The sequence below is a fragment of the Podarcis pityusensis genome (assembly GCF_964106645.2).
Source record: "Podarcis pityusensis genome assembly, chromosome: 1".
Classification (NCBI taxonomy): Eukaryota; Metazoa; Chordata; class Lepidosauria; order Squamata; family Lacertidae; genus Podarcis; species Podarcis pityusensis.
In genome coordinates, this window is record NC_138028.1 from 5,717,432 (window position 1) to 5,731,980 (window position 14,549).

The 14,549-nt window shown below is 46.9% G+C and overlaps 1 protein-coding gene across 1 annotated transcript in view; it reads right to left on the reverse strand.

Annotated features, from left to right (window-relative positions):
* Nucleotides 1-966: 966 nt before the first annotated feature.
* Nucleotides 967-14,549, reverse strand: part of GCH1 (GTP cyclohydrolase 1) — a 49,693-nt gene continuing 36,110 nt past the window's right edge. The window contains exons 4-6 of the mRNA XM_080992791.1: nt 9,241-9,272; nt 7,319-7,403; nt 967-4,577 (exon numbers count right to left, since the gene is read on the reverse strand). Coding sequence (XP_080848917.1) covers nt 4,451-4,577; nt 7,319-7,403; nt 9,241-9,272 — 244 coding nt within the window. The 3' untranslated portion in view covers nt 967-4,450. The remainder of the gene's footprint in view (nt 4,578-7,318; nt 7,404-9,240; nt 9,273-14,549) is intronic.

Consider the following 14,549-nt stretch of genomic DNA (forward strand, 5'->3'; position numbering starts at 1 on the left):
ACCTTCAAAGCCCTAAATGGCCTCGGTCCAGGATACCCGAAGGAGCGTCTCCACCCCCATCATTCTGCCTGGACACTGAGGTCCAGCTCTGAGGGCCTTCTGGCGGTTCCCTCCCTGCAAGAAGCAGTTACAGGGAACCAGGCAGAGGGCCTTCTCGGTGGTGGCACCTGCCCTTTGGAACGCCCTTCCATCAGATGTCAATGAAATAAACAACTACCAGACTTTTAGAGGACATCTGAAGGCAGCCCTGTTTAGGGAAGCTTTTAATACCTGAAGGACTATTGGATTTTAATATTTTGTCGGAAGCCGCCCAGAGTGACTGGGGGAGCCCAGTCAGATGGGTGGGGTATAAATAAATATATATATTATTATTATTATTATTATTATTAAATCTGTCCTGAAACTTCCAACATTCAGCTTACTGGGCTGCCCTCCAGGTCTAATGTTATCAGGAGAAAAGCTTTTCTCTAGCCACTTTGCCTGGCAGTTCTATCGACTCCTCACATGCCGCCTCTTCCAGGCTTTTTCTGTGAAAAGATCCAAATGCTACAACCTTTGAGTCGCTCCATCCCCTTTTGTGAACCTTCTCCAAGTCCATATTGAGATGGCGCACCCACTTCATCTCACACCTGGAGGCTGCTGCACAACTTTCTACCCCAAAGACAAGAGCTTTCCTGACTATTCGTGCTGGTGACGCACTTTTCAGACCTGCCTGCATAATTTCGTAACACAGTCATTCAGTTTCACTAGCAAAGGTTAAACTGACCCCTTTTTCCAGCCCCGGGAGTGTTCGCATGACACACCGACACTCTGCAACCGACACAACACACATGCCGCAACACACAGTTTGGAAAGCTCTGCCACAGATACACATGGTAGCGGCAGCACCCTGGCCCATGTGTCCCAAAAGCACAGGTACAGATCGCCAGTGCTGAACTCACAAATCACACAGCAGAGAGTCTCCCAAAAATGACCAAGGCTGTATTTATCTTTTAATATTTTTAAATAGAACAGAGCTTGACAGAAGGGGGAAACACAATGACGGACTGTGCATGGCTTGCATTTATTTATGTACAGACTGGGCACGGAAAACGTTGGCTAAGGGTCACTTTTCCCCCACAAAAGAAGAGGCATAAGCAAGCCTTCCTCTTCGCCCTGCCGTCATCCAGCTGTTTAGGGACTACGACTCCCATCCGCCCCAGACTGTAGCCCCAAACATCTGGATGAGGCCATGGGGAGCAAAGCTTCCCGTAAATATCAAATTTGCCAAGCTGTAAGGTCAACAAATTCTAAGGCCACAAAGGGTGCGAGCCGCTTGGAACTTCCTTTTGCTCGTGGTACGGGGGGAGAAGGAATAAATCGCTCCCTTGCACCGGTTCGCCTTTATGGAGACAGCAGAGAAGTTTTCCAAAAGTCCAGTTAAGAGGTATATTGGAAGGACTCTGTGGCGAAACAAAAAAGCGCAGTTTGGACAGGGACGACGCCGGCTCTGTCCCCAAGGGAAAAGTGAGGATGCTCTGGTCCTGCCTCTTCCCTCGTTGCACAAGGCTGAGGGTCACCAGTTTCCTCATCCCAGGGCTTCCCAGATTAAGGTTACCAGACATCCCTGTTTCCCAGGGACAGTCCCCAGATTTACAAATCAGTCCCCGGACAGAATCCATTGAAGTTGAAAAGTGTCCCCAGATTCATTGAAAAAAATCTGGTAACCTTATCTCAGATCTTGTTGGACCGCCAAGGCCCATCGGCCCTGACCACTGGGTGTACTGGCTGGTGCTGATGGGATTTCCAAGGCCAACAACAGGTTGGAAAAGGCCAGGTTGCCATTTTGGCTTCGCACACTTCCTAGAAAGGGAGCGTCTGTGGAAAATCCAGACGGGCTTTCTGCTCTCTCCCCTCTCCTCCAACAGTCATGGGCAAAGAAAAGCCACCATGGCGAGCAGCCGCCCACAGCCCTCTCCTCCACAAATTTGTCTAATCCTTTTTCAAACACTGCCTCTTGTGGCAATGAGTTCCATAAGTTAACTTCCGCCTCACTCGCTTTTTCAGTTTAGTCCCAAAGCGTGAGAGCATGTGTTGCGGTGGAGTCCGCTGAGTCACCCCTCTGTTGCCAGGTAGGGTTATAAATATTACCCTGGCATTTAATTGGATGGCTGTGTTGCTGGAGGACTTTACTTGTTGCAAATTTGGTGGGAGGGACCGAACTGTTTAAATTCAGAGCACGCAGCTTGAGGCTTTCTCTTTCGCTGCGTGAGCCGAATCTCCCGCCCACCCGGCCTGCGTTTGGAAGGTTTTACTTGATCTTCCTATGCCTGTCATGGGGTCGTCTGCCGTTGGGGCAGGGGCCTGGTAGGAATTTTGTCCATCCGGCTGATTGGCTTGTGCCATTTGGGTTTTGCCTACATAGCAAATTGTCACAACTTGTAAGGTTGGCGGTTAGGCATTGGTTATCAATTGGTTGGAGGAGGGGTAAGGATAGGCTGTGCCTGCCCCTCCAATGCTGCTGCTGAAAGAGAATTCTGTTAAAGGAATCCAGGGGTTTGCCACGATTTCATCCAAATCCCTGGAGAGGGACCAGGGCCGGCAAGCCCTGGGAAGCATGCGGGCGAGCGCTGAGGGCCTGTGACTCAGCTCCATTGCTCCCCAATATTGTTTTCCCTTCACTGGCATCCAATGGAGTTCGGATGTCAGTTCTGTCCCCAGGCGGGGGGGACAGATAGTCTTAACCAATGCCTAAGCAACCACTCATAAAATTTGTATTTTAATAAAGTTGTGGCCAAAATCCCAAACAAAAATTACATGTGAGTTGTGTGTTATTTGAGGGGGTGGCTTGGGGACCTCGACACGCAAATGCTGCAACCTTTCCTTGGATGGGAGTTGCTCCTGGTTATTGCCCTTTCCTGACAGCTTTCATCCCTGGGACCATTGGCCAAGCTGGCTGGGATGGGTGGGAGTTGGAGCCCAATGACTTCTAGAGGCCCAGGGGTCCCCGGTTTACTGACTTACCGATCCAAGCTCTGGCAAATGATTTGAGTAAGTGGATCAGACAGGCTTAGGGAGGGGGAGGCTTAGAGTCTGCTCAACACTTGCTTCCAGTTACTGCACCATCTTTCCTTAATTAAAAGAGGGTTTACAAAACATCCCTTCCATAAATTTTCCGTGTAGACTGCAGCAAGCCACTTCTGACGATGGTGGCATTTTGGTTACCTAAGAGAAAGGGGACGGGACTCTTTGCACGGAAAAATGTTCCCATGAAAGGACCGTGGCTGGCCATGTGTTGGAAACCAGGGAGGAGTTCTCAGTCTGGGGAGAAGGCCTTCATGGGATCGCAGAATTATTGCAAGGGACCCCAGGGGTCATCTAGTCCAACCCCCGGCAATGCAGGGATCACAGCTGGCGTGCGGCCCCTTGGGCGGTTGGCCTGTGAAGGATTGTGGCCCCTGGGTTGCCTGCCTTTGCTCCACCCCTTGAAGGAAGGATGCATTTTGTGAGTTATTTGGAAAGAAGGGGTTTCGCTTTCCCTCCTTCTGAAGAAGCATGTCCTTGCGCTTTAAACGATCTTAAGAAGCAGAATAAATTTTGTAAAATCCCACTCAATCCATCCACCGAAATCAATGGACAGCGTTGTGAGAGGACATCGGCCGAAAAAAACATTTTTCAAGACTATTTGAAACCTCCCAGATGGAGGTCAGCTTGCCTTGAGCGAATGAAGGGTCACAATGGACTTGCCATAAAGAACCTTTTAGAGAACCAATAATAAGTGAAAACAAGGGAATTGAAATGGACAGTTACCGTATTTTTTGCTCTATAAGACTCACTTTTTCCCTCCCTAAAAAGTAAGGGGAAATGTGTGTGCGTCTTATGGAGTGAGTGCAGGCTGCGCAGTGTAGGAGTGCAAATGGCCAGAGATGTAGTGATCAGGTGGGATTGCTATGAGGAATTATAACAGATATAGAGTAAGCCATCTGTGTCAGCAATGAAAGCATTGCGTTGACTGGGTTTAAACTATTTTGATATGATTCTTGATCAATCTACACCTCTGCACCTCTGGCCATTTGCACTCCTACACGCAGCTATCCCAGAAGCCACAACAGCAAGAGAGATTGCTGCTTTCACTGCGCAGCAATCCCTCTTGCTGTTCTGGCTTCTGGGATTCAGAATATTTTTTTTCTTGTTTTCCTCCTCCAAAAACTAGGTGCGTCTTGTGTTCTGGTGCGTCTTATAGAGCGAAAAATACGGTATTTGGAACCTCCCAAATAGGGGGTCAGCTTGCCTTGAGCGAATGAAGGGTCACAATGGACTTGCCATAAAGAACATTTTACAGAACCAATAAAAAGTGAAAACAAGGGAATTTAAATGGACAGTTACTTTACGGAAAGAGAGAGAGAGGAGGGAAGAAAGCAGCAAAATAACCAACAGCAGACAAGACAGTCCGGAGGAAGATGGCACAGTTTTAGCTGCGGATGAGCGTCAAAAACTCTTCCCGGGTCTTTGGGTCTTCCCGGAATACTCCGAGCATCGTGCTGGTTACAGTCTTGCTGTTCATTTTCTGAACCCCTCGCATCACCATGCACATGTGCCTGCGGGGAAAAGGAAGAAGAAGGAGATGCCATCAGGCAAGCGTGGCAAAATGGTTAGAGTGCCGGACTAGGACCTGGGGGAGCAGGGTTCAAATCCTCGCACGGCCATGAAGCTCGCTGGAAGACCTTGGAGACAGTTACATCCCCAGCAAAAAAAAAAACATAATTAAATGTTTCAGAGCTAAGAGCATGAAAAGAGCTTGCAGGATCAGGCCTGTTCTCACAGCAGCCAACCAGATATCTGCCTGTGGGGAAACCCCTGTCAGGGCCGTCTTACCCATAGGTCATAGGGGTGCAGGGCACCCGGGCGCCGGGCTCTCAGGGGCACCAGGCCAAGAGTCTGGGGCCTGAGATTTGAGTCCGGGGAAGAGCCCGCCCATTGGTCAGAGCGCCACGGTGGGCCCTTCTACTGCGGGCGGCTCTGCGCCATGAGTTCGGGGGCGACCGAGCCAGCGAGACACTGAGGCGGCTGGCCAGCTCTGCCCTCCTGCGTGCCTGGGACTGGGCAACCTGGGCGGCGCCAGCACGCCGGGGGGATCTTTGCACCCCCGCCCCGCATATGCTTAAGACAGCCCTGACCCCTGTGCAGGATCTGAGCAGGAGAGCAACTCTCCCCTTGTGTGGTTTCCAGCCACTGGTATATACAAGCATTGTTGTCTCCAACTGTGAAGGCAAAGCTTAGATATTGTGCCAAGTAGCCATTGATAGGCCTCTCCTCCATAACAGTTGCTACTCCTCCTTTAAACCCATCATATAGTTTTTCCACCTTTTTGAGTCCGCAGCTCCCTTGACCGACTGCATTCTTTCTGCAGCTTCCCTTGCCTCCTTTTTTCTTTTTCTTTTCTTTTTTAAACAAAGTAATAAAGGTAAAGGTAAAGGGACCCCTGACCATTAGGTCCAGTCGTGACCGACTCTGGGGTTGCGGCGCTCATCTCGCTTTATTGGCCGTGGGAGCCAGCGTACAGCTTCCGGGTCATGTGGCCAGGAGGACTAAGCCGCTTCTGGCGAACCAGAGCAGCACACGGAAATGCCGTTTACCTTCCCGCTGGAGCGGTACCTATTTATCTACCTGCACTTTGAGGTGCTTTTGAACTGCTAGGTTGGCAGGAGCAGGGAGCGAGCAACGGGAGCTCACCCTGTCGCGGGGATTCGAACCGCCGATCAGAAGTCCTAGGCTCTGTGGTTTAACCCACAGTGCCACCCGCGTCCCTAACAAAGTAATAATCATGCATAAATAAGAATAAAAATATGCACCCCATCACCGAGACCATTCCATTGTAACTATCCAAACTCCCAAAATATCAATATCTCTTGCAATAGTTTGACCCCTTTCCATTTTAACAGTACAGTGGTACCTGGTTGCGAACGGGATTTGTTCCAGAGCCTCATTCGCAACATGAGCAGAACGCAACCCACGTCTGCGCATCTGCGAGTGCGCGGGTCGCGATTCGCTGCTTCTGTGCATGTGTGTGACGTCATTTTGAGCGACTGCGCATGCGCGAGTAGCGAAACCCGGAAGTAACCCTTTCCGGTACTTCCGGGTCGCCGCGGGACGCAACCTGAAAAGACATAACCTGAACCGAACGTAACAAGAGGTATGACTGTACAGATTCTACAAACACCTTCCATATCGCCTCAAAATCATGTCCCCTGCATATTCCCCCTCTTACCTTAATGGCACACGTTGATTTATCGTTAATAGCTATATCCCACACCTCTTTATACCATTTTTCCATTTTATATTCTGCTTGCCCCTTTCACTTCCTAGCTATCCTAATTTGTGCAGCTGTCAATAAATTTGTGACCAAGTCCTTCCTAGCCTGCGAATCTTCCACTCCATCGTAAATTGATAATAATTCTACCTCTGGGCCTTACCCTCTTTTAAAGCCAACAAGGTTGGTGGACATTGACTGAGGACAATATTTTCTCATTTTTAAAAAAGTCTGTCATAATAAATAATAATAATAAATTTTTATTTATACCCCGCCCTTCCCGGTTCAGAAAACCGGGCTCAGGACGGCTAACAACAAATTTAAAACACTTAATTGATGCAACAACTAAAAACAGCATAAGATACAGTATAAAACGTGATTAACAATAAATTCAGAATTAAAAAATCAATTTAGGGGGGAAATCCATCCAATAAACATTAGATGATCACCAGGGCTAGCTGGCTAAATTAGTCCTATTTGAGCAAGCGAGGAGACCAGGGGAGAATTAGCTGTGGGATCCCAGAGCAGGTAATCTTCATGAAAAGGGGAGGGGGAGGGAAGGAAGGGGAATAAAAGATTAGGCTAAATTCAAATTGAAAGCCAGGTGGAATAGCTCTGTCTTACAGGCCCTGCAGAAGGAAGTTAAATCCTGCAGGGCCCTGGTCTCCTGGGACAGAGCATTCCACCAGGTCGGAGCCATCACTGAGAAGGCCCTGGCTCTGGTGGAGGATTATCTGACTTCCTTAGAAACACAAAAATCTGCCTTATTCTGAGTCGGACCACTGGTCCTTCTACCTCAGTACTGTCTGCACTGACTGACAGCAGCTCTCGGAGGGGGTGAGTGTTTCTGTCAGGAGTCTCTCGGGGGATGTTTTTGGGATTGAACTCATAACCTTCTGCATGCAAATCAGATGCTAAACCACTGAGCAATGCCCCTCCCACCCACAACATTTAACCCCTAGCCATCCAGGAGAGAGAAGGAGCCCTCTCCCCTCTTGGGTAACTCAGCAGAGCTCTGCGCATGCTTACGTCGCTTCAACCACCACTCCGACACCCGCAGGCTGCAAGGCTTCCGTGATGGCGATGGCAATCTGTTTCGTAAGGCGCTCCTGAACTGCAGCAAAGAAAGAAAATGGGGCGGGGGAAAGAGATCTGTAACTCTTACGGGACGTCTCTGCAAGTCAAGGAAGGGTTGTTTGGGAGGGGCAGCAATGCTTCAAAGCACTGGGGGCAGAGATTACATTTCAGAATATTCATTTAAAGGTAAAGGGACCCCTGACCATTAGGTCCAGTCGTGACCGACTCTGGGGTTGCGGTGCTTATCTCGCTTTATTGGCCAAGGTTCCGGATCATGTGGCCAGCATGACTAAGCCGCTTCTGGCGAACCAGAGCAGCGCACGGAAATGCTGTTTACCTTCCTGCCGGAGCGGTGCCTATTTATCTACTTGCACTTTGACGTGCTCTCAAACTGCTAGGTTGGCAGGAGCAGGGACTGAGCAACGGGAGCTCACCCCGTCGCGTCCCGACCTTCCGATCGGCAAATCCTAGGCTCTGTGGTTTAACCCACAGCGCCAATCAATGACTTCCCTTCTTGAACCTCTTTCCATGGTTCATTTTGCATACCATACACCCCTGCATCTTTTACATGAACTAAACCATTCAGTGATCCATTGCTACAACCACCAGAACTTACTTTCAGTGTTGAATTTATCTCAATGCTACCAGTGTTTTTCAATGAACACAATTTTCAGTAAACATTTTCCAAGTCTTCTTTAAACGTGCATTCTTTTTCTTCTCTTATTCTATATGTTAAAATCTGCAAGCTGCGCCTATTCCATCAGATTAAGTTGCAATTCTTCTTTGGTTGGGACCTCGCTCGTTTTCCATTTGGGGGCTAACAAAACATGGGCTGCGGTAGTAGTGTACATAAATAGTCTTTTTTGACACCTGGGAATCCCCCTCTGAATTATCCCCAACGAAAAGGACTCTAGTTTTTTTTTGGAAAGGTACTTTTAAACGTTTCCCCCCCTTTATATATCATTTCCCAAAACCGTTTTACAAGTCCACCACGTATGATAAAACCTACCCTCAACCTCATTACATCTCCAGCACTTATCTGATGGATATAGGTTTGATGAGACCTTAAGCTACTGAAGGTCATGGGGCCCTTGATATGTCCAGCTGTCCTTTGTCAACAACAAATTGCTGCTGTTTTTTGTGTTGAATATATGCTATATGGTAATTTATGAACCTAACAGGTATCTCAAGCCATTGGCACGTAAGAAAATTATGTATTTTATCAAAGTAATTGTTGAACTGAAATACAATTAAGAAGAAGTATATTAATAGTAATTTTATCATGGGATCAAAATAAATAAATTATGTATTACATGAAATCAACCAGTAGGCATAAGACTCATACCCTTAGTCTATGCTGCCTGATCATCCGTCTGCAAGCACTCTGTAATATTAGATAACAGGTGCAACAGCTTGACGTGTATTCAACTGTGCTGCACTGCAGTCTGCAGCCGCATGTTGCCCTGCAACCAGTCCATGCAGAATGTAGGCACCCTATATATAGAAATGAGCAAACCAGTGATATTTGAGGGAGCAGGCTAGCAGGCAGGGCCCATGGCTTACATCATAGGAGCCTACACAACACAAAACACTGTTGCTGTATGTAGGTTTCATTTTATTTGTTTTTAATCCTATATTTTGGAAATGTACATCCAGGTTTTTTCCTTTAAATTTTTTTGGGGGGCCCCAAGAGAGTGGGGCCCCAAGCTATAGATTGTTTAGCTTATACGTAAATCCAGTACTGGTTTGCTCCCTTACCCCACCCTGACTTCATGCAATTCCAGGGTAGCGATGAGGCAGGGCTATGCGATGACACTGTTCCATTTTTATTATAGAGAGAGATATCATTAGGTAGAGCACAAAGGATTACTCACCTTGTAATCTTCTGCTGTAGATTTCAACAATCCTTTATTTAAAAAGGGGAGAAAAAGAGAAGGCAGCGTTCTGTTACAACAGCACTTTCAAATTGTAGATTTGAAAGCAGAGGTCAAACTTATGAATACAAAAAAAGCAAGCTTTGGGCATTGACGGAATGTAAATTAATTGATAAGCAATAAAAACAAACAGGACTCCCTCCCCAAAACACACTTTATCCCCATTTTTTTGGTATCCCCCCCCCCCATCATAAACCACACAAATTTCCTGTTATGGTCCTACCTGTAAACCATCCCAAGAAATCAAGTTAGACCAGACCAGGTAAATTCCCGGAATCGGGACACACCCTCCCATGCTAATCTCTTTCAAGGGACCTTAATTTTAATAGGAGAATTATGGGCACACTTTCGTCACTCCCATGAAAATGGGCAGGACTTCAAACATTCTTAGCTTGGGTTGGGTAGAGACAGACCCACCAACCTAGATCACGCAAAGGGATTTGCAAAAACTTTATTCGCATTAGCCAATGGCCATAGCAACAGTAAAACATTATATGCAGAAAAGGAAGTTTGCTATAAAAGCACAATTTAAAGTCCTGAATCAGCTGTCAGTCAGTGGCCCTTATTCTGATTGCCCCTGCTATGAACCTAGCAACCTTTGCTGTTATCTGCTCATTTTGATCTGATAGAAGAAAGCACACTGTGGCAGTGGTTGTGCGCCCTGGGATGGTTAGTACAAGTGGGGTGAGGATCTCATTCCTCAAGTCTTTGTAGAGAGTGCAAGACAGGAGGACGTGTGCCGCTGTTTCAGTGCTACCATCTCCACAGGGGCAAAGACGTTTCTCAGGCGGGATCTTTTGGAATCGACCCTCAATACCACAGATGGCAAAACATCCAATCTTGCAAATGCAAAAGCACGTCTGTATTTTGGGATAATAAGTTTGTGCAGATATGGGGCCAGAGAATCAAAATGGAGAGGTGGAAAATGAACATACCAAGGGCAGAATTTCCTCATAGTGGCCAGGTTGTTCTGATGCTCGATATCTTTTAGACGTTGACCAATTAGCCTGTTTGCTTTAGTAGGGTCCATAGTGAGTAGGTGTTGTGGGGATAAGGCCACAAGAGTGAAGTTTTTGATAGAATCATAGAATCATAGAGTTGGAATAGACCACAAGGGCCATCGAGTCCAACCCCCTGCCAAGCAGGAAACACCATCAGAGCACTCCTGACATATGGTTGTCAAGCCTCTGCTTAAAGACCTCCAAAGAAGGAGACTCCACCACACTCCTTGGCAGCAAATTCCACTGTCGAACAGCTCTCAATGTCAGGAAGTTCTTCCTAATGTTTAGGTGGAATCTTCTTTCTTGTAGTTTAGACTTAAGCCAGGTAATTTTATGGGAGTCTTAAAGTACTAGGGATAGTAAACCGGGGGGATTTGAGTTTAGGCAGAGCCAGAAGTTAAGAGTTCTTTGGAGGGATTTGCAAAGTGTCTGGAGCTCGTAGATGGGCAGGTGTAGAACATACCAACTGGCAAGGTCAAAAAGTTACTGGAGCAATCTCTTCTAGCCTGCTTGTCAATCCAGACGTACGCGCCTCTGGAGACACCTTTTAGCTTCCAGTTCTTAAAACAGCATATTTAGACGGGGGTCCCACCTGACCAATCAGTTTTGGAGGGGGTGAGCAGAAGGTGCTGCTTTCAGCTCCAGGCTGAATCCTTCTTGTACCTCCTGGGTGCAACCAGGGTCGTTGCTCAGTGGTGAGAAATAGCACAGAGAGAGAGAGAGATCACAGAAAAATCTGTCCCAGGCCCTTTCATGAGAATGCCAGGCAAAGCATTTAGGAAACTGTGCATTGATCCAATTATAGCTCCAAAATTTAATCCGCACGAAAATACAAAGTAAAAAAAAGAAGTATTTATTTACTGTTCCAGGATCATGCCCCTAAGTATACTAACCCGACACATTAGTCCGAGAAATCCTATTAGGAGAGATTATTCTTCTCCTGTTGACAAACCTGATTTAAAGCCACAAGTGGCTTTAAATAAAATAGGACAAAGAGAAGGTGTGGGGTTTTTGTGCAAAGTTATCTGGGCTTCCTTGCCAGCAAGGTGGGTGAAGCGAAAGCCAGCTTTGGCTAATCAATGAAGTAGCAAAATGAAAGCACAGACTTCTCACATTTGCTGTCTCCCCTAAATCAGCCCCCAAAGCTCCAAGGTCAATGGAGGCTGCAGTCTTGGAAACCTCCATAGCTACTGACTGTAAGAATACCGGCTTCACGGTATTGTTACAGGTTTGGGGGAGGTCGTTCTGGGTGAAAGCCAGGTTCACACCTGTGATCCTGTTTCTGTGAGGCTAGAGGAAAGGCCATCTGCCATGGATGCTTTAGCTGAGATTCCTGCGTTGCAAGGGGTTGGACTAGATGACCATCGGATCCCTCTCCAACTCTACAATTCTACAAACGCTGCCAAACCTTAAGCAGAGGGCTTAAGGTCCATGAATAATCATAGTTTAGAGGTCCAGGGCCCTAAGGAAGTCAGATTATCCTCCACCAGGGCCAGGGCCTTCTCAGTGATGTCTCCGACCTGGTGGAATGCTCTGTCCCATGAGACCAGGGCCCTGCAGGATTTAACTTCCTTCCGCAGGGCCTGTAAGACAGAGCTATTCCGCCTGGCTTTCAATTTGAACTTAGCCTGATCTTTCATTCCCCTTTCTTCCCTCCCACTCCCCTTTTTATGAAGATTACCCGCTCTGGGATCCCACAGCTAATTCTCCCCTGGTCTCCTCACTGGCCCAAATAGGACTAATTTAGCCAGCTAGCCCTGGTGATCATCTAATGTTTATTGGATGGATTTCCCCCCTAAATTGATTTTTTAATTCTGAATTTATTGTTATTCACGTTTTATACTGTATTTTATGCTGTTTTTTGTTGCATCAATTAAGTGTTTTAAATTGTAGCGCAGGGCAGCAGGTTGGTGCAGACTTTGTTGTTGTTGTTTAGTCGTGTCCGACTCTTCGTGACCCCCTGGACCAGAGCACGCCAGGCCCTCCTGTCTTCCACTGCCTCCCGCAGTTTGGTCAAACTCATGCTGGTAGCTTCGAGAACACTGTCCCACCATCTCGTCCTCTGTTGTCCCCTTCTCCTTGGGCCCTCCATCTTTCCCAACATCAGGGTCTTTTCCACGGAGTCTTCTCTTCTCATGAGGTGGCCAAAGTATTGGAGCCTCAGCTTCAGGATCTGTCCTTCCAGTGAGCACTCAGGGCTGATTTCCTTCAGAATGGATAGGTTTGATCTTCTTGCAGTCCATGGGACTCTCAAGAGTCTCCTCCAGCACCAGAATTCAAAAGCATCAATTCTTCGGCGATCAGCCTTCTTTATGGTCCAGCTCTCACTTCCATACATCACTACTGGGAAAACCATACGGACCTTTGTTGGCAAGGTGATGTCTCTGCTTTTTAAGATGCTGTCTAGGTTTGTCACTGCTTTTCTCCCAAGATTGCTCAGTTTTTTGTTTTTGTTTTTTTAATGACACTAGGCCAGGAATCAGAGCAAAAGGAAAGAAGCAGCTCTTAAAAGCCAGACCAAGTTGTGTGTTGCATGCGTACGAAGGGAACGGCGGTGGGTGTGTGGGTGAGTGGGGCTGTGGTGCACGAGGCCTTTCGACCCAAAGCAGTACATCCGCAAATTAATGCAGTTCAGTTTCCAAGGAAAAGGAGAAAGCCCCAAAGGGCAGCTGTCGGCACAAACGTCCAGCCATATCGCAGAGCCTGGCATCTGCCATTCACGTGCCCATTGAGGTATAGTTAATATCAAAGCTCTGCGTGAATGAGCAGAAAAGCAGAATAAGAGGCCTACTGGATCAGATCAAGAGGCATGCTGCGCCCATCAACGCCTCTCCAGCAGGAGCCCACCGGAAGGCAATAAACCCCTCTCTCTGCTCCAGTTCCCAGCAAGCAAGATTCAGAGGCCTGGTCTGTATGTGATGCTTCTGTGCGCACCAGGGGCAGGCAGGCCTCTGACATCTCTGAATCTCTAGGGAGCAGCTGCCAGTCAGTGTAGGCAGCACCCACAAGTCTCCTAAGTCCTCTGTGCCAGCATAGTGGATGGAGAGGGTGTCCGGGTTAAAATAACCAGCTCACACACTGGTTAGAGAAAATGATTAAATATTTACATACAGTGGACCCTCTGGATACAAACTTAATTCATTCCGGGGGTCCGTTCGCACTCCGAAAATAACGTAAATAGAGGCGCGCTTTTGCACACACGCACAGCGCGACTGAGCGCTTCTGCGCGTGCACGCACGGCGAAACCCGGAAGTATCCCGAAGATTCTGTATCCAGAGGGATATGTAAGTCGACTGTATTGCAAAGTTAACAGGGAGAGTAAGAGGAAACACTATACAAAAAGTTAATAAGGAATGGATGGTTTTCGAAGAATATCTTAAAAATTATATGGATAAGGTGGATCTCCTGACAGACATAGAATGGATCTAGAAAATAGAGGAAACGTATAGCGAAACTCGTCTAGAAAACAGAATAATAAAAATGAAATGCGTACAGATTAATAGATTGTAAAATAGCACAATGAGAAGAGTTGGAAGTCAAACACTGATGGTGTGTCTGCGTTGGGCTTGTATATAAGTAACGTATGTTTGCCGGTATGTACGTATGATATGATATGATATGTACTGTATGTACAGTATTGTATTGTACTGTTTAAATTTATGTATAATAAATTTAATTTTTAAAAATTAAAAATCCTAATAAAATAAAATGGGGACACCTGGGTTCAAGTCCATGCCAAGCCACAAAGCATTGAGAGTATTCAGGCCAGTTTCTCTGAGTCAGTGTTTCCCAAACCTTTTTTTTTTTCTGGGCCACCCTTTGGGAATAAAAATTTGTTTGCACTACACCAATTTTAAAATAGAAATATATTGGAAAATGCAACTAGTTATGGCTCTTGCTTTTGTTTTGAAAAGATATTTATCCATAGTCTGCAAATAATAATAAAAATGATACCATACTGAAATGTTTAAATCTGTATTTGATTGTGCTTGAACCGTCCCACCATTATCTCCTGCCATACCAGTGTGGCATGCCACACGCTTTGAAAACCACTGCTTTGACATACCTCACAGGGCTGTTGTGTGTACGGGTTGTTTCCTTCCACATATTACAGATTTGGCAAACAGCACAGCTGTTTCCCGAAGGCCACCCAGTGAGTAAATGGCCAGAGCAAGATTTAAACTCTAGCCCTGAAGCTCAGTCATGTCACGACATCACTGGCACCGGCCAGGAATCAAGCTGGTGAAC